A 25,330-nucleotide genomic window follows, 5' to 3' on the forward strand; every position below is an offset into this window, starting at 1 on the left:
ATAATCGGTATTGTCAGTAATCAAATGACAAATGACACCTTCAGTCATGGAAGTTGGAAAATTATTTGTGGATACATGGGTACCTGGCATGTACACTGGAGAGTGACTGAAGTAAATCAGCAGTTATTTTTTGTGTCTCCCATCTTTTCTCACTGGAGAGGAAAATCAGACTGTTGTTGTGGTCCTTAATAAGAAGCAGAACATTTTGTTTTAAGACTGAATAGTACAGTTTTTCATTTCCCCACTATTTTAAATGTTTATTACTATACAGTTTTTCATCGCCATCTGAATTTAAATGTACAATCTCTCAGCTGTCCATTAAAGTCTTATTTTACTGCCAGCTTATTATATATAATCTCTGCCATTTATGCCATCTTCATAACTAATAGCATACATTTGGAATCCCTCAGGAGAATTATGGGAGTGTCAGAATAGACACTGTTAAACATTGTCCTCAAAATGAACCACAGCTCTTTCATCAGACCTAAGGAATAAATAATAAAGAAAGATGGGCAAAGTCAACTTCTGAGCATTTTCTCTTTGTGAGCTGACCGGTTGGACCACACCAACTCAATAATGGTTTAATAAAATCACACAAGCTGTACTAAATTATTTGTGAGATACACAAAACAGCAAATTGAATCATAAATGAAAACACATTCTAAATTCAAACTTCTCAATTGTGGATTTACCTGAGCTGTGATAAATGCACTAGAAGTTCATGTCTACTTTACATGCGTGTAAAACTTAAAGTTTAGTCTGAGGTCTGGTTCCAATTCAGTAGAGGTATTTTTACCAGATTTGCAGTCATTTGACATAAAATCCATAGAGATATATTCATGATGATGTCATTTCCTTTCTTATTTTCCTAAATATAACTGCAAAGTCTCCATATGCATTGAATTTCAAAAGGAAAAGTTGATTTCTATTTTGTTTTTTGATGGATAACCTTCATGATGGTAAATATGATTTTGTCTATTTTAAGATGTCTTCAGTCTTCATAGTTTCTAAAGCTGCCTCCTACTCAGGCTTCCTAAGGTCAGCAATTTAAGAGCCTTCATTTTATAGCCACCATTTGTCAAACTGATCATTTCTAAATAGACAAACAGTTGGTAATAGCTTATTCCAGAAACAGATTGCCAAAACCACCGATGCACACACAAACCATTGCTGAAGCCTCCCTGCTGCTGGAGTTTGCATTGCTGCACAGTGTTTGTCACCCACAGCATGTCACCAAGAGTGGGGGTGGGTGAAGCAGGACACAGCAGAGATGAGGGAAGGCAAATCCTCTGCTTTAAAGTCACAGAAACACAGAATAATTACGGATGGAAAAGACCTCTAACATCATCAAACCCAACCATTAACCCAGCATTGCCAAGTCCACCTCTAAAACATATCCCCAGATACCACATCTGCTTGTCCTTTAAATACTTTCAGTGATGGTGATTCCACCACCTCACTGGGGCAGCCTGTTCCAGTTCCTGGCCACACTTTCAGGGAAGAAAATGTCCAACCCAATGGTCTACTCTGCCCAGGCAGGTCAGAGAATGGTAGGAATGGTCTTTTTCAACAGGCTTTTGTTGCTCTTGAACTGATTTTCTGCTAGCTTTGGAAGTTTAAGCCTCTAGTTTTTTTGTATTGTAGAGCAATGAACATTTTTGTACCTCTCTATTATATTCCTCCATGTTTCCTAGGCTGTCAAGTTACATGGTAAGTGAATAGAATTATACAGTGGAAGAATGGTTTTCCTAAATATTCCCATTTGGTTTCTATTTGGACCATTACTGGGTTCTGAGCCAATGTCTGCATGGAATAATTTAGCACAACCCACCATCTTGCCTGTGAGTTGTGCAGGTGAGCTCTGAGCCCAGAGTTTACAATTGACACGATGTCTATCTTCCCCCAAAGCCCATTGCTTCACAGTTGCCTCCGCTGAGTTACATCTGCGTAAGCTTGTTACAGGACTGAGTGGTTTGGAAATGTCCTTCAACTCTTCCCAGCTTGCTGTAAACCTTACTGCTACGAGTCACTGTTCACTATTTGCAGTTTTCTTAACCCACCACGTATCTCCTTTCCTGGTGAGCAGTGCCTGCAGCAGGTCAGTGATCTCTCTTTAGCCAGTCCTGTCTATCACTCTCTGTTACCTCTGTCACCAGCTGTGGACTTGTGAATGGACCTGCTGTCCTATGCCACAGCTCCCTAGTGCCCTCTAAAGCTCTGGCAAGGGACTTTGTCCAAAGGCACTGATCTGTTCCACTTACTTGCCCAAACACTGGAAGCCCTGATGGACCAGGTGCCCTGGGATGGATGCCCCTGCTTCTGTCATGTAGGGAGAAGCCTACTCGAGCACAGGAGCAAACACAGCAGTTAAGGAACGCCAGCACCAGCAGCTATCAGCAACAAACACAGTAATGAGCTGCTGGCTGCTGCAAATTGAGGCACAGGAATGCTGAGCACAAGCACTGCAGACCAGTGAAAATTCATGTGCAAAATCCACAGGGCACTCTCTGAGGCAAGGGTCTCTCCAAGTGCCACCCTACATGAACAAGGCCAGTCATTCACAGGGGAAGATTCGTTGGGGATAGATCCAAATAATTTTGACAAAAGCCAGCCTCTGACAAAGGTTCACTACAACAAGATATGGCAATAACTATACATACAATTGTGTATGCATGCATGAATGCAACAGTAATTGTAATAGTATGTCGATAAACATGATGTGCATTTTAAGAATTTATTTTAATAATCTACTGTGAATAATATTAAATTGTTTCTTATGAATTGAAACAGTAGTTATTGATTAATAAGAAATTACTGTTCAATATTACATATTTCTTTTAAATTATTAGTTTTAAAAATAATTTTTACAATTCTGTCTGGAACTTCCATACTCTTTTATACCCAGCTATCACATTAATTTTACAGGTGACAATGCAGAAAGAAAATCAGAAGATCTACAACAAGACAGCTGCTTTTCAGATATGACCCAAAAGATTAATTTCTGTTGTTACCTTTTGAAATCCATATGCTTCCAAAGGTCATGGATTTTTTAATTCAGGGCAGCCACAGGTACTGCTGTGATGAATATGATAAAACACCCAGAAGGGAGACATTCGGCCAGGGACATTACCCAGTTCCTTACATATTTTATAATAGAATCAAATTTGTTGGAAAAAAGCAATGACTTGAAAGAAACTGATTTAACAGTGCAGTTCAAGTCAGATGATTATTTTCTCCTACATAAGAATTTAGAGGCAAATTTTCCCCTAACTAGAATTTTGCAATCTACATTTCAGATCTGCTATTCTAGAGTATAGCAATGCTTATTGGCACAAATAAATGCATAAAACTGACAAACTGTACAGAAACTTTTCAAGCAAGATTTAAAATAGCACTCTGAATATATGAACAAGGAACTATCATTATCATAAAGAATCCTCTCAGATGCAGAATCTCCTCTCTTGCAACATATTGTTGCAAAAGAGAAGAGCTTTTGCTGGCAAAACGGTTTATGTAAGATTTTCATTTCACTTCCTCTCGCTTTTATGAAAGACAGCAAATGATTTTGGAAGAACTTTGTTGTCAGTACCAACACTGTGAAGAAGCAGTAGGTAAAGGCTTGCTTTGAAGATAAGTGCAAAGCTTTGCTTTGAACATGGTCAGTGCATATCACAGAACAGGCACAGCTGTTCTGGCTTTATAAGCAGAGAGCCAGCCTCATTCTGGCTTTTCTTCCTATACACAGTACTGGGACATGTTTCTTAGGTATGCCCACATAAATGCCTGGTATAACACAGCACTTATAAAACCCCAAAACAAACAAGAATAAAACCTTAAAGTCTGTCAGCAGAGGTATTCCCAGTAGATTGGCAATTGCTCTCAACTGCAGATCCAGGACTGATGACCTATACTCAAGAAAGACAAATCTTAAAAGGCATGTGGAGAAGGCCTGCTTGAGAGATGAAAGGCATGGGGGGTTGTTTCAAGAGAAACTGTGAGAAAGTATTTGCTGTTGGGTTCCAAGTAATCCTCCTCTAAAAGGCAAAAAGGTATTCTAGCATTTATACCTATAAACAGAATGGCAGCTATTTCAGCTAACATCAAGGAAGGAAATGAACTATTATGAACAAAAACAAATGACTCTTAATGAGCTGAGAATAAAACCCATTTGTAATAAGGGTAGGATACCTACACTATTAATGTAATCATGTTCTGAAAACAGATTCTAATAAGAGCAGGATCAAAAATCTCAAAGAGTTTAAAAATTTGTCTTAGTAAGCTCATGCTTGCAATACATCTGGATGGATATGGCCACCCAGGGGTTGCTCACAAAGTTCCATTGAATAGGGGCAATCTCATTTTGGGTATGACCATAAGCACATTTCATGGATGTTTTCCTGCTTGTAAATTACTTTGAAGCTGAAAATGAAATAATTCAAACTCATGAGAATGGACTTTGTGAAGCAGGAAATGAAAGAGCCAAGCTAAAGAAAACTCAGAAAATGGAGTCTTCCATTTGCATTTTAAAATATGTTTAACTACCTTTATATTTAAAGTTATATTCTATTTATAGACATCTGCATCTAAATTTATATTAAAAGTGCATCTTAAACAACCTCTAGAGATAATTTTCTATTCATATCCAGCCTCATCCTTGCTGTTAAGTGACAGATTTCTATTCAGGTCCACAGCTAGATGCAGCAGGCAGTAGCAGACCTTTCCCAGCAGACTCTCTCAAAGGCTATGTCTTTAATGAATGTTAATTGACTGACAACATATTCAAACACTCAAAGCCTATCAGAGAACACCCATGGGAATGGTTCTTCCCCTAGACAAGACAAAGAGTAAATATACAGTGACTAGAACATACAGATAATCTGAAAATGCAAACACTAAGTAGTTCACCTGCACTCCTCTTTACCTGGGGTTTAACAAGGGTAAAAAGACAAAAGAGAGAAAACACAAGCTATTTTATTGCTGACACTAAAGCACTACTCAAAAGTAGTAAGGCAAGAAGTTTCTCTTGATATATAGAGGTGAGATGTTCTCCAGCCTATAGTAAAGAGGCTGAATGAAAAGCATTTCAGGGTGTTTATACAGTCCAAGTACAGAAAGTACTGCTACAACTCAAGAACTATTATGCATGAGAACAAATGACTCGCATAATTTGCATCTTAAAGATTTAATGCTATATAATAAACTTTTCCTGGAGCTTGACATCATGGCCATTAAACCCAACAGGCTAGTTCATTATGACAGAAGTAGTGTAGCATCCAAATGTGATGATGTTACAAGCCAGCCAGTTACTATACTTAGGAACTCTTGTTTCTTATGCATAATTCATGTGGGAGAAAAAACAGATCTGAAGACACTGAACCAAATCTCAACTTACTGATGCAAAGCTAGAAAATCTGGAATTATTAATAGTTGGACCATTTTGCCATGGTCACTGACAGGCCACAAGCTTTGTAAGGAGTTTAAGAGGCATTCGACCTCAAGTTTCTCAGATGTGTTTTGGCTCAGCTTTCCTGATTCGCCTGTAAATTTGCTTTACTTGGTTGTTATAAATTAGTTTATTTGGTTACCACATGTCTATGGCTAATTTGTTTTACTTTCATTTATCTTTGTATTGTACAATCACAGCTTTATGAAGCTAGAAGTAGTAAGTTATTTGAAGCAGAATGTGATATTTATGCCTGTAACATAATCATGAAGTATAGAGAAATATATGCCTCATAAGATAGTAGAACAATAATACATTTGTAAAGAGCAATACATAAAAGATACAAGATGCAGCAAAACTTGATGTAACACTTGAGTTGGAGAAAAATTAAGAAAGACAAAGGTGTAAAAGTGTGTTAAAGAGCAAACAGAAATAACCCCAAATTGTTCCTAGAAGGAGGCAGACAAAATTATCCATGTGAACATCATATTCCTCCTGGCAAAGGACATCAGGGCTAACAACTCATCATAGCACCCAGCATATCCACTGGGATAAAACCACAGAGAATCAGGGAATGGGTATATAAAACAGGATATGAAAAAGAACAGCATCCACCACACCTCAAGAATGCTCAAGACAGGTGTAGCAGGTTCATTAAAAAAAAAAAAAGAAACTTTAAAGAGAAAGCCACAGTCAGCCTCTGAGGCTTTTCCATATTTAAATGAAGCAAATAGAGAATACATATAGAGAATATTCCTAATTAGCTAAGCTGACTCCTATGTTTTATGATTTGGAACACACTTGCAAGAGTGGCTGTAAATGTAAAAAGGATCTGTAAGTCTAGAAAGCAGTAAACTCTCCTACTGAGAGAAAGAGGATTATAAGAGATTTGAACTTTAGTTTCTTATTCCTACTATAGATAAAATAGCTATTGGTTTAAAGACAAATTATATAAATAAATATTTGAACTGCTAAATAGGTGGGAACAGAGATGTTTACATCCATTGAAAGTCCTTGGCAGAAAAGCTGAAATACCAAAGCACAGAAAATAGCTTTCTTCAGTTCACCCTGCACAGTCCTGTTTAAACAGGAAAGTTTTCCTCACTTCACCTGCTGAGGGTATGGGATGTGGTAAAGCAAGGGCTTCCCCTCCAAATATTATGAGCTTGATGTGAAGAAAAAAACCAAAATTTATACCTATTTTTATCACAAGCAAAATGAAGGGGTCTTTTTAAGAGGAAAAACACTCTCCTGTTTATGCAATTCCCTATATATTCCATGCAGCTATCTCACAAAGTCACCCAAATCAGACAGAAAAATAGGGTCATAAAATAACACAAACTGGGAGGGACTTCAGCCTCTGAAGATCATCTTATACAACCTCTGATTAACATAGAATCAGCAAAATAATCCTCAAGGTATTGTCCAACCTGGTCTTTAGAACAGAAACAGGAACATTACAGACAGGCAGGAATGGATTAGTTCTGCTGCTCATAAAACAACCTGATTCCATCGGGTTTTGTTTTCTTCAGATACAAAATTAAACTCAAACTCATTATGTAAGATTTGCATTCGCTGTTACCCTTTGAGCATGTTGCTTCTGCATAAATGTTATATTTAATCACTGTTCGCCTCTCCACAGCTAAAATGGAGCATGGAGCAGAAATCAGCTTGAACAATTTTACTCTCCATTGTTCAATTCAAATAATCATTATGTGACTTTCTCAGAATTATGATTGTTTTCCAGCTTTTGAGAATAAAAGTAACTTCTGCAAACTGAAATAAGTTTATAAGAAAATGAAAATAGCTGCAGTTGTTTCCAGTGAAAGAATACACAGTAGTTATTCCTGGTAAATTACAATCCTGTGCATGGACATTTTACTTTCTGAGATTCCCTGAGGTGAGCTATATTTTTTTAAGAAAATCATATCAAATCGAGAACAACTTAATTAGCAGCAGGGTTTATATTCTAAGAAAACACAGAATGTACCTGATACAACAAAGGAGGGAAATTTAATCAAATTGTTCTCTGCTTCCAAATCTTGCTATCTGTCACAGAAGAAAAACTGTACTTCAAGATGTAAGGATGGGATGCAAGATCCATGAATAGGTCTAAAAGGCCATATTTTTGGGGGCATTTCCTAAGAAAACAAAGCTTATGCAATTCCACTTTGCAGTTGTCCCATCTACATATCTTCTATTAGAAGATTTGATTCTGTTGGCCAACTTCAGACAGGCTCAAGAGGTGTGAATATCAAGAAGAGATCGTGTTACTCAAATTCACAGGAGTGTGAGCAGCCACACCTGATCAAGCAGCCTTCTTGGGAAGTGAAAGGGCAGAATTCAGCTTCCACACACCGTTTGTCAACCACTAACAAGATGCTGATGTTTAAATCCTATTATCACCCTGCCAGATTTTTATAAGTATTTATTAATTATTTCAGTATTATACACTTCTCAAGACATTTTATGAACATTATATCCTGCATTCAAATTTTTGAGAGCCCTTTCTTAGCTGCTGTCAATCAGCTAATCCAACAGTGGCATTCTGACATGCACCAACAGAGGAAGAATGCCCACAAAAAATAAACACTGCAGCTAAGGAGAAAAGAATTACCCTGATGCATTAAATATTCTATCTGATATAATTCTTCTTTCTATACAGGGGTATACTAAATGTTTTTATAATGAAAAAATAAGTAATCTGGATTTCATCCCCCAAAGTCCATGTATTCACAGAGTACTTATGGAATAAAAATGAAGCCATTCCCTGCATGTGAAATCATTGGAAAGAAACTGGTTTAGTAGCAGACATTGTTATGCACAAGGGTTGAGAGTATTGCTGTATACCTCTGGTAAACATTGTGTAGTATTGACTAAATACATAGAAAGAGGGGACATATTTAGTCTTTAAATCAAAAAGCTCTTTATAAGCATGACCAAGGGATTACCACAGAGGTTACAGAAGCTCTCAGGCTGCCCAAACCTGTGCCCAGTCAAAACAGACAACAGCCTAAGCCAGAGGACAGACCTAGTAAACAACACTCCAAAATTTGATGCAATTAAAGTAATCAGTGGTACATTGAAAGAGTAAGGTACACACTCACATACTAAGAGGCTTCTACTACAGAGAGCTTGTTTTCATATACATAAGTGCATTAGCCTTACTAATTATCCATCCCAGACTGCTGATGTGAATCCCACAGGTGGCCAGGAGCAGAGCTAAAAAAAGCCTTGGCCACCTAGCAGAGTAGTGGCAACAGAGACAAACTGGAGAAGAGACAGATGGCAGAGGAAACAGTAGCTGGAGGCTGTAGAAGCACACAGCATTTTGTGATAGGTGGGCAACTGGGGCACAGTGGACAAACAAAGCATTTAAGCCCCATAAACAGCTGCCAATGTTCTCTGTTTTTATTCTTCCACTATTTCCTCACAAGTTCAACTTATCTCCTCCCCACCTCCACTCTCCTTCTCCAACACTTCTGTGCAATTAGCTTATTCTTAATTTTTCCCTCCTCCCTAAAGCCTCTTACTGCTCTCCACTCTCCTGTACAGTTGAAGTTTGTATCACCAGACTCTTTTAATGCCATTTTCTTTAATTTAATCTTATTATGCTTTTTCCTGGATCCTTTTCATTGTAAAAACTCTTTCTCTTCTGTCCCGTTCCTTGTCCACACAAACCACTTTCAGTTTATCTGGAGACAGTTTACCTCAACCTGAAACCAGCCAAAGCTCTGAAAACAGTTACCTGCCTCTGAAGGTAATCTGTTGAAAAGAGATTCTTCCATCTGCAGCACACAGCTCCTTTTCCAAACCAACTCCTTTGCAGCTCTGGTTGCTGCATCCAGAGGCGTTATCTCACATTGAATACTCCTGAATGGGTTCATTTTCTTGGTATTTGTCCAACTGATCTTCAAGCTCAAGATTTCACATACAAAAATCTTTCATGAAAAAATTCTGCAACTAAACCAGGAGTTACAAATATTGCTCCTTTGCTCTCTTTCAACCTGCACCTACATGATTGATTAGATGATGTTCAATTGCTGTCAGAAGAGACTGGCAAATATTACCTCACCTGATAGTTTAGACCTTTGTCAAATCCATCTTCATTTATCTTTTGTCAGAGGTGAAAAGTCTGTGTATCCTATGTAGTCTTATGTGGAAACTATACAGTTTACATAGAAACTATACAGGATATTACTTTTGACATCTCCAAATCTTCAAATCTGGCCATATTTGAATAGATGGCTTAGATTCTTAAATTCATCTGAAATGAAGCATGCGTGGAATGATTGGGAGCTATGTAAAATTAAAAAAAAAAAAGACATCTGCTCTAGACTGCACTGCTGAAAGCTTTTTTAAAATGTGTGTTGAATTCAAATTAAGATAAACAGTAACCAAACTAGAAATCTAAAATATTTTATGAACATTCAGCAGACAAAAGTTTGGTAAAACACAGAAGGTTTGATACACAGGACCAACAAGCCGTGATTTTTTTCTAAAGGACTACTCATTATACAGCATATGAAGTAGCTGGAGAAAGAAATAGGCTCTAGGAAAAATTAAGTCCTTCTGCTATGGCAAAATAAATGCTTACTTCTTACAGTGAAAGCCAAGCTCTGCAAATGCTCCTCCTATTACTCACAGCATTAACATCAACACAAGAATATGGAAGTCATATATGCTCATTGAATGTGAGTCTAAATGGAGGCAATACCCCAACAAATGGTACAGAAGAGAGATAGATATCAGTTCTCTAATCTCTAGCAACTTCCAGGGAGAAGTGGGGTGAAACCAACACCGAAACCTTGACTGAAATAATTCTGATTCTAATCTGCAAGAATGACCTAACCTTGTGAAGAAACACAGTTGTGTTTAGAAGTTCTTGAACTAAACATAAGAGCCTATTTAAATATAATGCCTACCAATGCAGCCTGTTTCACTTGCAATTCCAATTCTTCTTTAAAAGCACGAATTTCACTCTTAACTTGATGGTAACCCCGACTCCCTGCATTCATCCTGAACTGCACATAAGAACTGAATAAAGTTCTGGGTTGCACGTTTGCTCTGTGTTAAAAATCTTACTCCTACTTATTCTTTCCCATGCACAGTTAGTGAACACAAACCTGTTTGCCAGGGTGATTGCTGATGTTATGTTACTGAATAAAGATTTGGCTCTACCTACTCTAGTCTCAGAAAACTTTTTTAATGGTAAATTAACCATTGAATTAAAGCTGGGTAACACAAGGAGCTGTGTTATCTGAACACAACTACCTATCTGCACAAATCAAAGAATCCCTGAACTGGATGATGCCTGGAGCTCTTTTCAAGAGTGTATTTTATATCCATATATATTCTGAGTATATTCTATTTTTAGCTGACATCTTAAAGTTGAAGGTAGGGAAAAAAAAAACCCAAACAAAAAACAACCTGAAACAGCCATTTCAGGCTAGCTGGAGAAAACCTGTCAGCGTCCCAGTTCCATTTCCAAGAGCACTTAGGAAAAAAGAACCTCTTCTGCATGCTAAAATAATTAGGAGCTCATGCACCTGAGCTGGATATGCGTAGTTAAGGGACTGAAAGAACCGTAAGAAGGAAATGATAATTTAACCTCTGGAAGGATTAAACATTTTTCTATTGGTACAGCTGCACAGCATAAATCAAATGTGGGCTTCCCAAGTACAATTTTGATAGACAGAAAAAAAATAACTTTGCTCAGACATCCATTACTGATTACAAGTAAAATGCTCTGAGTCTTATCTGTATGAAAAAAAAACCAAAATGATCTTTAAAGCTACCCTGTGCCTCAGGAAAGGTTTTCCCATCATGATAGATAGCACCACCTCCAAACCAGAGACTGTCGAGCTGTTGCTTTTGCAGTGGGAAATAAGAGTGATGCAAGAGCGCACCCTCCCTGTCACTGGAGCAAATTGAATTCAGCAAATCGCATTTTCCTGATTACCAGTAGCAAAATCTTTTAATACTCTGTAAGAAGATAAATTTAAAAAGAGGACCCTTCTCACCGATAAAGAATTAGCCATTTTCAAGCCATTGCAGACAGCCAGGTGCCACACAATAGGAATTTTAATACTTTTAATGCCTACAGGATTACATTCCTCAAAATGTCAGATGCCCCCTCCTTTACTTTTGAGTTTGAGCCTATCTGTGCCAGTGGGCCAAGGATCAGGAATGGGAAGCAAGAGCCATAAGGGACTAAGCTAGGATGCCAAGCTAGGTCCAATTGTGTCATGAAATTCACATCCAATTTTATCCACTAAAGGGATCAGGGTTATTGAAGCGGTCTGAAATGTTGCATTCCTTTTTATTCCAGATACCACAAAAGCATCTAACAGGAAACCCAGAATAAAGCCACATGTATTTCTCCAACAAAACTGAGAAACTACCTCAGTCATACCACAGTCCCTAGACAGATTACATCCAGTCCGATCTTCTACTTGCCACCAGAGCTCTGAAGTGACAGACAGCTAGCACATTCAGCCATCCCCAGGAGGTAAATCACTCCTACACCAAAGCCAAAGATCAAAAGTTTGTCAATACAAGGACAGTGCAAATGGATGCAAAAAGCTGGGTGATGGTGTCTGTCCTCTCTAGTACTTCACAGCATTTTGACATGGCATCATAAAAGCTAGCTTGTGCTTTAATGAATCCCCAGCTGAAGTAGATTCTCAGGTGTCACAAAATTCTTTAAACCTGTGTCTGTAGCTGCTGCCATGACTGAATAATGAAAACAAGAGGATTATGTGTCTTTTTTGTCTATTTCTTTTTTCCTCCCTGAAATGAGGAAGGCCACAGGTAATTTAACCAGTAAAACTCTGGACTTGCAATAAAAGGAAATCATTAACGCTAATGGAAACATTTCATCTGTTTGGTTCATTTATCAACTCTGTGAGACAAGCTGGTGAATTTAATCTTACTGTCAGCAAATATGCCCAGGTGTCTCTCCTCTTCATAATTTCTAACCCATCAGCTTTCACTGTTTGGAAGTAGCTATAAATTCTCATTTTCCAGCCCTGTGCTTTATAGTTCATCCCATATATATTTACTCAGTACTACAAAACTCTAACTCTTTGTACAGGCCATGTTTCCCATATTTGTCACATTAGGACACTCAGCTCATGCATGGCAGTTCTTGTGTCACAATCATTAGTAAACACAGATAAAATAACGTGTTTCCAAAGTTAATTTTCAACTAACTGCACCACTTTGGCACAAATATTTGCACTCAGCGCCATCTATTGATGCTAGTCAGATTCAGAACACCCTGACTCAGTCACCACCTAGAACTGAATCACACCACAGGCTTTACCAAACAATTTAAATATATAGATATTAATAGCAGCAATACTAGGTTAGGCATTAAAAATATTCGATAAATCAGTGTTGAAATTTGCCTCTGTTTCTAGTTAGCACTACTCTGTTATGTGACAGAAATAAAAATTAAATACTGATGTGAGTTTTCCAGATAAGAACTTTTGGCATGTCTTGCCCTTATTAGTATCTTAGGCATCCTGGAGCTGTGATCCATACAACATACTTCTCATAGTAGCAGTAACAATTGTAGGGGGTGATTAAGTTCTTTTTAACAGATCTGCAGCTTGGCATGTCACACTTTCCATTCTGCTGAAATGGTTCTTTTATATTTCAGGTAAAGATCATTAATGTCTTGGGTTCTGCTTCCTTTTTCTTGGTGGAAATTTTCTTTTCTATCTATCTACTCTTAAAAAACATTGTTCAGTCTCAGACTTCTATGGTGCATTATAAGGAACATATCTGACCTAGACAGATACAACCTTTTTTAGATAAAACTTAGGTTAATAGCAGCTTCCAAATCTTACTACTAAAAAAGCCTTTTCCTGATGCTTCCAACTCCATAAGTACTGTTTTACAATTTTCCAGAGAGTGTAAGTAATCTACGTACTCATGAATTGCAGAATAAAGACAAACAATCAAATTTTAATTATCAAAAGTTTCCATGATGAATCTTTGCAACCCCCTGCGGGGGGGGGGGAAAAAAAGTGAAGGCAATTTGGAGTACTTTGCTGATGTCCTACACAAACTACTACTCCCACACACCCTCATTGTGTTACCATTGCAAATGCAAGTTGACTGAAGTCAGAGAAGTCAAAAATTGTTACCTGTAGTAATCATCATAATACAGAGAAGATACAAAAAATTGCATTTCTTGATCAGTAATTTCTGACTGGGGACTACTCATTTCCAGGGATTATCAACTTCAGAAATCACTGTTTCAGTCTACTGGTCCTAGAATTTGTAGATATATTTTCACTAGTGCAGGACAAAGCAAAAAACAAAACAATACCTACTTGACTTATATTCCCATTAAAAACTTCATAAACCCAGCTGAAAGTAAAATTAAAACAAAACGTTGTAATTTTTTGTGGTATTAGAGAAAAATTTAACTAGAAAAAGCCCTTCAGAGGTGAAGTGGTCCAGCAGGACTGACTAAAATTGGAATGGTTTACCTGAGGCCTTGTCCAGCCAGGTTTTTAAAATTTCAAATCTTACTACCAGACTAGAGCACTTGTATTCCAATGCTTAACCACTCATAATTACTAATGCTCACACCCACACAGCACATTTCCCATAACCTTCCATTCCCTGACTATTCCTTTTTAACAGAGGAATGGGAGGAAAACAGCAAATAATTTTGTTCAACCACTGTGCAAGGAACAGGTCAGAAAACTCGTGCACAGAATTGCTCTCTTATCCTCTAATCTGAGGGGCAAACAACCTGCTGGGCTGCCTTGCCTCCCTTCAGGGCCTTTGTGAGGACAGAACAAATCCTGCTCTTGCAGCTGGGAACCTCAACACTGCCCTGCTGATCTACAGAAGACCACATATATATGTATGAATGACAGATAGAATGATCTTGTTTTCTGTTCTTATGTCTCCTAAGGAATTTCCTGAAGAGAACAGAGATGATTTCACCCACAATTAGTAATCAATACCCAAGTGACTTTTACAACCTGGACATGCAAATGTTAACAAGGGTGAGATTGCATCTATTCATTTTGGCTCCAGAAATTAGTCAGATGTGTCCAATGGCGATCCTGAAGGAGTGAATGTAGCCCATGCAAAGATTCAGCTTTTCTTTTCTGGACAGGAGGAGCATGAAGCAAGGAATTTTCTTACAAAACTTCTCGACAGAACATCCATTGAGGATCAGTGTTGGAGTTTCACTAATAAAAAGTGGCAATTTTAGCACAGATGTTTTAGACTTCGTTTAAATATTCCTTTCATTCTGTGACACACAAAGTCCTGTAATCAAAGCTCCTAAATCCTGTTTGGTTTAGGTCTGAATATGAGTGAGTGAAGTGTTTATTTGGAAGCCATGTCTTAGTAAATCCATAAATCTACCTACTGTTCACCTCTCCTAAGTTACTCAAGCAGGAAGCAGCTTGCTGCTTCCTAAGAATTCTCACCAGAAGAACATGTCAGATTTTGGTGGATAAGTGAAAAATAGCTGGTGTTGGATGAGTTGCCCCCTTTGTCTTTCCTGACCTCACACACAGCCATGCATATCATCAGTATGCACTGCATATGGACCATTCATAATTTCTTTTTATACTCAGGCAACAATCTGTCAATAGAAAGGTATTATGAAAAAAGCAAATACTTTTTTTGAGAATCCTTAATTGATTTGAAACCTAAGGCTACAAGTGCCATAGGCAGCTCTAAGCCAAAACTTTTGCAGTAGCACAACACTGAAAACTATGAGCAGAGCTTTAGACAGGCACTATCAGTTAAGGTTCTGAGGCATCCTCTAGTATTTTTCCTCTAGTATTTTTTTTCACAGATTTTTCTGTTATCCAAGATACTTCCTTTCAGGCTTCTAAGGCTCTTCCAAAATCCTCCTTTTTTGGTACATCTGCTTTCCACAACACTTCAAAACAGTGTAAGTGCATAAGAGCAGCCACCTACTCGATAGCTCTGACATGTCTTTCAAATGAAGAATTCAGCTCATAACTTTGGTTTAGATCAGGTATTACTAAACTTATAACCAGACTATACTGGCAGCAGTCAGCAAGTAGGCAGCTTCCTGTCCTTGAGAGCACAGAAGCTGACAGATTTACTTCCCCCCACACACACAGAGTGATCAGTTGCCTGTTAGCTCACAACTTAGGCTTTTCTTATAAATCAGAAATGACGAAGAGCTCACATTGCTTGAAGGCACACTGTTCTCCAATGGTACTCTGAGTATTGCTGTGTCCATTCTCAAGAGGCTGCTCCCATGGAAAGAAACAATGCTGAACCAGGAGCATGGTACTAGCTGTCACATTTCTGTCTTCTTACCCTGCCTCAGTGCACAGGGATGGAGTTACAGGGAAAGCCCAATGCAACACCAGCATCAACATCTCTTGTAAACAGGAATAGATCACAACTGAGCTCTATGATAGACTCTCTGGGTCCCATCCCTCTATTCAATTTGCAGCCTCTTCCTTCCTCTTTTCAAGTCCATGACTAGCTTTGCCTATGAACAGTGTACAAAATAGTCACTAGGGCTGGGATCAAGGGGATTTCTCATATTTTTATCAGAGAACAAGGATTCAAGGGAGAACACCAATGCATTAAATACAGACTGCTAACAAGGATAGACAGTTCAGCAGAATCTGTGGGAGGAATAAAGTAAAACCATCATCTGGGACAGAAGGAGGGGAAAGGTGGAGTCTAGGAAGTTACAAAACCAATGTTGCTGCACTTAATCTTTGTGTCTGCGGAGATTATATATCCCGCTGTCAGCCATGTCCACTGGCTGAGTTACGGAAAAAATAGTTATTATCCAATCTACTAGTGAGTGGTTATTATTTTCCCTTCCCACTACTTTGCTTTTCTCCAGCAGATACTCATTAAGATTGACCAAATATCCTCCCTGATTGCCAATCCCTAGCCCTGCACTACTGTCTATTAAAAACACTTCAGTTCCTTTTCTCAGCATTCACAGATATATATATACAATGGTTCCTTCCAGAGACTCATTTTGTAAAATTTTCAATTAGTCCTTTCAGAGGGTCAAAAAAAAACTCAAAAAAAAAAAAAAAAAAAAGATACATCCAATCTTTGAGGAGGCTAAAACCTAGATGAAGGTTTTGAAAGGAATTTTAAAACTACAGGGAGGGACTAGAAAAAGAAAGTTAATTAAAAGTTACGGCATCCCAAGGAATTAGTCGGTTGATCTCCTTTTGAGGATACTGTGGGCACTGCCTCCAGCTCCTCTGCTTTCCCATTATCAAAGGACCAAATTCACAACTGCAAAAGAAATATACATGCTCATTACTCCCTTTAGAAAAACATCACCATCAATTGAGGGCACCCATCTATCTTCCAAGGTTATTCTGAAGGTGCTCAGCATGAACAATTTAAAGCAGATGTTCAAAGTGTACATCAAAGAATAGGACATGAATGTCCCTTCATCCATTAAGTATCCCATAAAAAAGTAAAGAAGAGTGACTGGTCTCCAAAGTTTATTAAATATCAAAGAATAGAAAACTTTACATAAAAATATGTCAATTTTAGCTTCCACATAGTTGTCCACACAAAAAATTTAAACATTTTTTTAAACCTGTAGCACATAACCACAGTGATAGCCAGGCCAATTAATTTGGTTCACCATGACTGAAGTGTTACATGATACCACTTTTCAAATGAGTTTTGCTTTAAAATGGACACTAGTATAAGACACCAATTAAAGCCTCTAACGGCTCTTTAATGTAGTTATGCTCAATATTGCTAGTGTGTGAAGACTAAGCAGTACAGGCTCATGTAACAGCCCTTAGATATTATTTATGAATCAGCTCACAATTTTTAGAACTTTTTTATTGTGATGAGTCTGGAGCATTAAGACAAACTTTCTGCAAACAGATATGCACTACTCTAGTTTGGAATGTTGCCCTCTCTCCCCTCAAGGACCTGTTTGTGTTTGACAGATTCAGTAATAACATGAACTACTTCTGCTTCAAAGGCATACAGCATATTAAAAAGCTTCATGCTTGACAACTTATTTCAATATCCAGATACCAGTTTTAAAACCTTCTATATCTGTACGCAGTATAGATGTCCTGTTAACAGAATTCTTCAGCTTTCTCTGCTAGTGGACTTACATAACTCACCTGTAGTTTTCTGTATAGCTTAAGAACTCTCACTTAAAAAAGGGAAGTCAGAGGGCATGAGATGTAACCTACTCCCAGGACAACTGTGGTGCTTTAAAAACTCAGGGTTAGGCAGGATGTACATTTTTCAAAAAGTTAAAGACAGTGTTTGTCATGGCAATACACACTTGCATAGTATACCTGTATGCATCTGTAAATTAAGTGCCAGCCACTCATACTGTGTACAACACTGGGCTGTGCTCTCCTGCAACACATTAAAAGATACTTCTTGTAATGCTTAGAGCAGCTGAAGTACTTTTTATATATTTGCTCTTAACAGAACTAATGCATACTACTATACAGATTCCTTAATGGAATCAACATATTTCCTTTCTCCACATTCCTTAAGCCGGGTACCTCTGTTTAATAGTGTTGTTTCAACCCAAACATTAACAGGTTATGTTACTAAAATGCATCAAAGCATGTAGTTCACAGCTTTTTAATTTCTTATCAGGACTTGAACCAACCTTTTTCCCATTCCTCTCAAAAGTTTTACTTCTGGTACTACAAATGTTCGATTTGTTGTCTAGTTAAAGAAAATTAAAACTCATTGGTCAGAGCAAGACAATTGATAGAGGCCAGACAATGAGCCAAAAAACACAGGGTCAAAACGCTTTGGAGCTTAGTAAAGTCATAAAACGGTAAGCCAAATCGTACTTTCATTGTGAATCAAGAAGCCTCAAATATTACCAAATGTCATGTTTATAACTGCTCAGACAACCTGCCAAAACTATGACCCCAACTTAGATAATGCAACCTGGGAAAGGATCTGTAAATTAAAAAACCTTTTCCCCTTAAATATAACTTATGTGATAATATGAAATTAAATTAAAAATTCCAACTTATTGCACAAATCATATTTCCAATATTTACAAAGAAAAAAATTGAGCTTTGGAAAAAAAAAAAAAAAAAAAAATGCAAACCAGGAGAGCAGCAAATTCACTTTTATGATTTCCCAACTTGATTTGCTGCAAAGAAGAAAAAAATATAATTCCAAGGGGCAGAAGTTTCCTTCACTTCTAAAATAAAATAAAAGGAACAGATATAGCCACAGCAAAAAAAGCTACAGCATTTGTAAATGTCCTTGCAGTTCTATTGTCAGAGCTGCTTCGGCACTGAATGAACCATTGTGGGAAGGCAGAAAACAAACTTCCACATTTAATAAGGCTTCACAGATAAGCACAACTACTTCTTGAAGATGGACTGAACCACCACACAAAGAAACATGCAAAGAAGTCAGCTGCAGATATTTGGCAACACCAATAAAACGATGTGCTGGACGCTGGTCTCCATCCCTCAAGTCGAGTGGCACTCACTCAGTTTGTCTGAACAGGGGAGGTTCATTTTGGCATCTGCCATTATCTGCTCAGACTAATAGGCAAGCTGTCTCTGTGTTTTTTCCTTCTCCATATATTTCGATTGTACTGGTGGTGTCCACGGTTACCAACTGGTTGCCTCATGCCTCCACTGCCAACAGGGCTGTAGCTGTTGCCTTGGTTATGTGTTCCCTTCATGGAAAACTTCATTCCACTGTGCTGCTGAAAAAAATAAAATAAGATAAAGCAATCACTTAGGCATAAAAACAGGAAACAAAACATATATTACCAGTTGTATTTCCTCAGCATACAAGTCATTCTACAAAACACTGCTTGAAGCAACTGGTCTTTTCATGCTTGTTTATTTGTAGCTGTGCAAGTCCCAAGGCACTAACAGCTTACTAAGTGTTTTCTGTAGAAAATGTCCTGCAAATGAAATGGTGTAGATTTCAAAGCATCCTTAACACCCTTGGATCTCAGTATGAAATATACTCACTGTACAACTCCCTTATAAAACCAGGGAATTTCCACATTAAATACTAATTATGACAGATGTGCGTATTTTGGAGTATCTCAGCAAGAACATTACCAAATGAGATACTTCAGTCCTTCAGAAACATCATGGAGAAATGTATGAGCATGATCACACGAGCTGATGCATGGGGACTACAAGTCTGCTTTCCCCATAATCTCAAGTCAGTGACAGGCTTGTGAGGAGCCTGTAAATCCTACTGGTTTGATCATCAGCTTACAGAGCTCCTAGACTGTACCTCATATAAAAACCAAGGCAAAACAATTAAGTGATCACAAATATAGCATAACACTTTCTTTGGGGGATCTCCAATAACTTGAAACAAAAACTGCCCAGAAGGTTTAGCAGCAGCCTGAGTAAATCTATCCCACCATAAGGTACTACAAGCATCTCTATCACTTAATGACATACAGTAAGCTGGCTTAATGTGTATGTACTTAAATTAGGTACAAGAGTTTCAGAAGATGAAAGACTTCCTAAATACTGGTTATATCAATGCAAGCAACCTTTCCTGATGTCTGACAGCAACAACTCAACAGACAACTGACTGCCTGTAACAAGAGCTAATTCTAACCTTGAGGGGTTGAACAGGAACACAGAGCTAACATTTGGGACAATTGCTTGAAACACTGAAGTAGCTGCAGGTATTTAATATTCTGTATTTCCAAATGAATGTGAAGCAGAAAGAAACGAGAGCACTAAACTACCATTACAACTGAGTGCACAAAAGAAAAAGTTATTGAAAGCATAATTCCATAAGCAACATTTTACTGTCAAATTGTTACCAGAAGAGACACTGAGCATCCAGAAGTCAAACTGGTGAAGACCAGTGTTGAGGAGCAACTACAATTAACTTCAGGGTGGCAGAAAAACCTTAAAATTATTTTATACAGTGTCCTACAGCAACCTAACCAACCTTCAACATGCAACTTCTAAACACCAAGTGTTGTTCTCAGACTTCCAGTGGAAAAATAACTCAAGGACAAGTAGAAAAAGGAAACGCAAGCTGAAAATTTTTCATATTTAAGAAACACTACTTTCCAAACATAGTTTATTGATATATGTTTCATAAATAGCTTCTAGTAGATATTTTAGCAAGTAAACAACATGAAACCATAAAAAATTAGAATGTTTTTTATTTTTGGCAAGGGGTCCTTCAAGCAAATACACAATGTCACATCCTTGTGCAAAGTTTTCTAGTTCAGTAAGTATATCTCTGACTCAATTATATACAAACATTTACTTGAAATTACATCAAAATACTAAAAATTACCCTATAGTAGTAGGGTAATAACCCTATAAAAGTAGCTAGTTGTCACAGTGACCCTCAACTGCTGAAGAAAGACAGAGGAAAACTTTAGTATTGCTACTGAACAACCAGAACAAAACTCATCAAGAAGCATACAAACTTCCAGGAAGCTCACCCATCCACTTCAGTTGAAAATGTGAAAAATCTGAGAATTTCTTCTTCAGTATGAATGAAGATTCCCCCAAAAAAAACCTACTGGGAGCACGATGGCAGGCAACCCCAAGATCAAACAAGCAGCACAACAAATATGGCAAGTGCATCTACCTGTATCCTAAAAGATGTCATACTCCTTGTTTGCTAAAAGGTAAACAAACCTTCAAAGAATGATTAATAAGCCAGCCAGAACTTGAGCTTGTGATTAAGCATTCTGCATTGCTTTTAGGCCATCAAGATAAACACTGTCAATCTATTGGAACAGGATCTGAATCCATCAGTCTAATGATTCATCAGCTGAGAGAGGTGCTTAAGGAAGTTGACTCAGGGACCACTTCAGTCAGGGATAATACCTTATATTTACCAGTTCTCAACAACATTTTGCTCACTAGTTTGTTAATTTTTTTGAAACCATTAGCTTTTAGCATCCTGCATCCTTTGCTATGGCATTTCACAGCTTAAATGAGCATAACTTTTAATCTGAGCCTACTACGGGATGATCTATCAGTTCTCGGAGAAAATAATAATTTCTTGTCATTCTGTTCTCTAACTTTTTCATATACTGCTGATGACCACACAGACCTAGATCATCCCGTAGTAGGCTCATCTTGTCAAGGTTAAACAATCATTATTTCTTCACACAGAAGCAATTCCATGTGTTTGATCACTATTAACATCTTTCTCTATTCTGCTTCCATTTGTGTTTTGACTCTCCTCTGATGAGGAAAAATATGTCAAAATTATACTCACTGTTGGTGTTCTTCAAGATGCCACCTTTACAAGAAACTGTCTGCTCAGGGTCCACCACTCTCTACAAAGTTTAAATAATTTACTCTCCCTCCTAGTGCATCACCTTGAAAGGTCCTTCTGCATCCTTTCTCAGGTAGCCCTTAAGATGCTTCACACCACCAGCAAAACTTCACCAGGTTTCATCCACTGCCTTTCAGACACTAGGCAGCACAAACTTCTGCAGGGCTTTTCTAGTGAACTCTATCTTTTACAAAAAATTGAATTTTTTGTTCCTAATTTTCCAAGTAGTTAATTGTTTAAAATGGGACACATATCATTCACTTCAGGAACTTCTTTCAAGATCTTCAATAAAAGAAATTTATTTCCTGTTTTTGGAAACCTCAAGAGGCTGTTATCAAACATCTTTCGCCTGTGCACAAACTTCTGGACGTTCCCATGCTCAGGACTCACACAGATACTGGGAGATGACATCTGTAGCAGATGACATATAGAGAGATCAGATAATCCAAAAAGAAAGCCCTTCATCTGTGATATGACACATAAATCTTCAATTTAGAAGTTTCAACTTCTTTGGATCTATTTCTCTAGATAGAGCAATCTCTCCCATCTTAAGGTCATTGATTCAACAAATGAATGATAGAACTGGTTTGGTTTTTAGCTAAGTTGAATAATCTGCAACATCTAGAGGGTAAACTAAAGAATTCACATTTAAGACAAGGCTGGGGGGGGGGGGGGGGGGGTTGCTAAGGTGAAATTCTTCATCACATATCAGGTTAAAAAAGCTTCCAGGAAAAAAAACCAACGTAAAATAGAAAAACAAACAAAACCCCCAGAAACTAACAGGGAAAAAAAAAAAAGCAAACAACAAAGAACAAAAAACCAAAAACAAAACCAACCAAACAAAAAAAAACAAACCTGGAGGTAATTAAATAAAAGCCTCAGAAAAAAACTTATGAAAACAAATCTAAATTTCTATTCTTAAATACTGGCAAATTTACTGTACAAAACGGCTGACATTTAAAGACTGCCATTATTCAAAAAGAAAATTGATAGCAAAAAATCAATCCCCTAAAATTTGAAATAACACAAGTAACATAACAGTGCTGAAGTATAAACATAAACAGGCTTCTGAATTGTTATGGTCTTTTGTTAGCTTTTTTTTTAGCCTGATATAATTTCTAAAGCAAGGAAAAAAGAAAGGCAGAAAAATGTTGGTAATAAAGTATCTGTGCTCAACTTAAAAATAGATTATATCAAAATGATTGCTAAGTACTTACAGAGGTAAAGGAAAAGCTTAGAAATGGCATAAGACAGTTTTGAAAGATCGCGTATTTACTGTTTTGTTGTTAAGAGGATTAAAGGCCATGACTGAATCTAGTCTGCAGCTGACCAGACTTGTAATCAAACTCACACACCTCAAAACCATTTCATGCGAAATACCAGAGTAGTATTCAGTGCTACCTTATGGTACCATTAACATTTTAAGTATCCCTTAAATATCCTATCATGCTTTCTCAAAATATTTCACTAAGTCTGCAATATTCCCAAATTCTCTATTTTAGGCTTGTAGCACTCACTTACTGACTTTCTGATCATAATACACGAAAAAATTTAACTTCTTTATGAAATAGAGTCATTGTGTTGCAGAGAAATAATGGACAATAACCTAACCAACATTTTAGTCTGATGACATAAGCAATAAGCCAATTATTAGGCAACTTAGCCTCATTACTTTAGATTAATTAATAGGATTCTGCAAGATACTTGCACATGCTACCTGAGTGTACTCTTAACCTGGTAAGATTTCTATGTGGGTTAGAATTCTAAGCTGAAGTAGAGACAAAACAAAATAAGTTGTTCAGTATTGGCAATCTAAGGAAATAAGGCTCAAAGCACAGCAAGGAAAGATTCTTCTTTTTGGGACTTACAGGTCACTTTCAGCTACAACTGATAAAATCTTGAGTCCTGAATAGATTTTATAAAATGAGCCCAAACTTTTTTCTGCTGTTACTAAAAGTGGAAATTTATAGAGCCAACCATAAGAACAGCAAAGAAAAGGAAAATCAACATGGGGACTAAAAAGAGCTGAAAAGCAAGGAAGATTTTAGATATTTCTTACCTTCCAGCACAAGAGAAATTGGAAAAATAAAAGCTTCAAGGGAGCAGATTATTTCAGTATTTCATATTTTATTTTACTTTATTATAGATTACTGGCAGAGCTACCACACAAGGGTCAAGGTTGTCTTCATCTTTCACAGCAGGTTAGGCAATATTAGTATGAGCAGCTCCAAGATAAAGAGAGCAGAGAGCCTAGTCCCCAAAAGGAGGGACTGACAGCAGACAGTACCATCAGCATCACAGCAAATACTGAACTACATCATGGTAAAGAAAGTAGAATGACACATTAAATAAATACCCTTTTTGATCTTGTCAGTACTCAAGTTTCAAAACTGAGGGGCAAGAGTCAAAACAATGCTACCAGAAGACAGAACTCACACTGCAACTTTGCTGCTGTTGTGACATGGGCCATGAAGTGTATCTACATACTTGTCACTACAGAGAACAAGAGATAATAGCTTTTTTAGCAAAAAACTGACAGTTTCAGACCTTAAAGAGAAATCTTACCTCACTGAGAATTCTCACTTTTCATTTGGAATACGAAAACTATTACTACAGTAAGAAAACCCTTTCCAAATGATGAAGTGATACCAATACATGTGAAAAAGTCTGCAGAGGAAATACATATGTGATTATTCAAATCAATCTCAGTTTGTGAGCAAAAATCCGATTACAGTGACACTTGGAAGATAAAGGAGTACTATGTTAACAAAAGGAAGGTATAACCTCTGCATTTGCGTAAATCTTCTATTTATGGTGGGGTTTTCTATGTTTCTAATAAACTACTATTTAGATTTTCCTGCAACTCAGAAAGCGCTCAGGGAGCAACCGCCAGTGTGGCCAGAGGATTTCATACAGACCTATAAACAGCTCGACTGGATGTTTATATGGAGACCTCTGGAGACCCCTTAACCCAACATTCTGTTGTAAGCACTCAGATTAGCTTATTCAGGGCCTGGTCAGGCTAAGTCAGCTTCCATACACGGAAGGGTAACACCACAAAGATTGTCTCTGTAAGTATAGGGCAACCCGGATGAAAAATCTCTAGTACTGTTTTCACCTGAAAAACCTCTGAAACTCGGATCCAATTTTTTCTTCTCTTCTTTCCTTAGAAAAGAGAAGTAAAACATCATCTTCTCCTAAATTATACATGTGTTAAAAACCAATGTTTTGTCAAGATGGGAGTCTGACATTTTGAATCAAAACTGTTTCCAAAGTAGACAACTATTGTATACTTCCTAAGAAAACACATGGGCATGGGAAAATTATTCCACCCTAAATGACAGCATTTTCAATTAAAAAAAAAAAAAAGTCATTTGGTTGAATGAAGGAGTGTTCAGTACCTAAACAGCTTAAAAATGCCATTGAACAAATTAAGTCATTTCTAAATTGAAGCTGACATACTGAAAACATGGAAGTATCTCAATATACAAAGGGAATTTGGCATATTTCTGCAATGACATGAATTTAAAATGTGTCTTTACAAACTTACCCTTCATCCAAGTGAGCTACACTTTACTG

At 37.4% G+C, this 25,330-nt stretch overlaps 1 protein-coding gene across 4 annotated transcripts in view; it reads right to left on the reverse strand.

Moving 5' to 3' along the window:
* Window positions 1-16,930: 16,930 nt before the first annotated feature.
* TENT4A (terminal nucleotidyltransferase 4A) overlaps window positions 16,931-25,330 on the reverse strand; it is a 56,562-nt gene continuing 48,162 nt past the window's right edge. For 2 of the 4 annotated variants that reach the window (XM_021546903.4, XM_077785153.2), the window contains one exon: window positions 16,931-19,169. In XM_021546903.4, the coding sequence (XP_021402578.2) occupies window positions 18,990-19,169 (180 nt within the window). In that variant the 3' untranslated portion in view covers window positions 16,931-18,989. The remainder of the gene's footprint in view (window positions 19,170-25,330) is intronic. The other 2 variants (XM_085571712.1, XM_021546904.4) reach the window with 1 other exon arrangement.

Source organism: Lonchura striata, chromosome 2 (assembly GCF_050655825.1).
Source record: "Lonchura striata isolate lonStrDom1 chromosome 2, ASM5065582v1, whole genome shotgun sequence".
In the NCBI taxonomy this organism is placed as follows: Eukaryota; Metazoa; Chordata; class Aves; order Passeriformes; family Estrildidae; genus Lonchura; species Lonchura striata.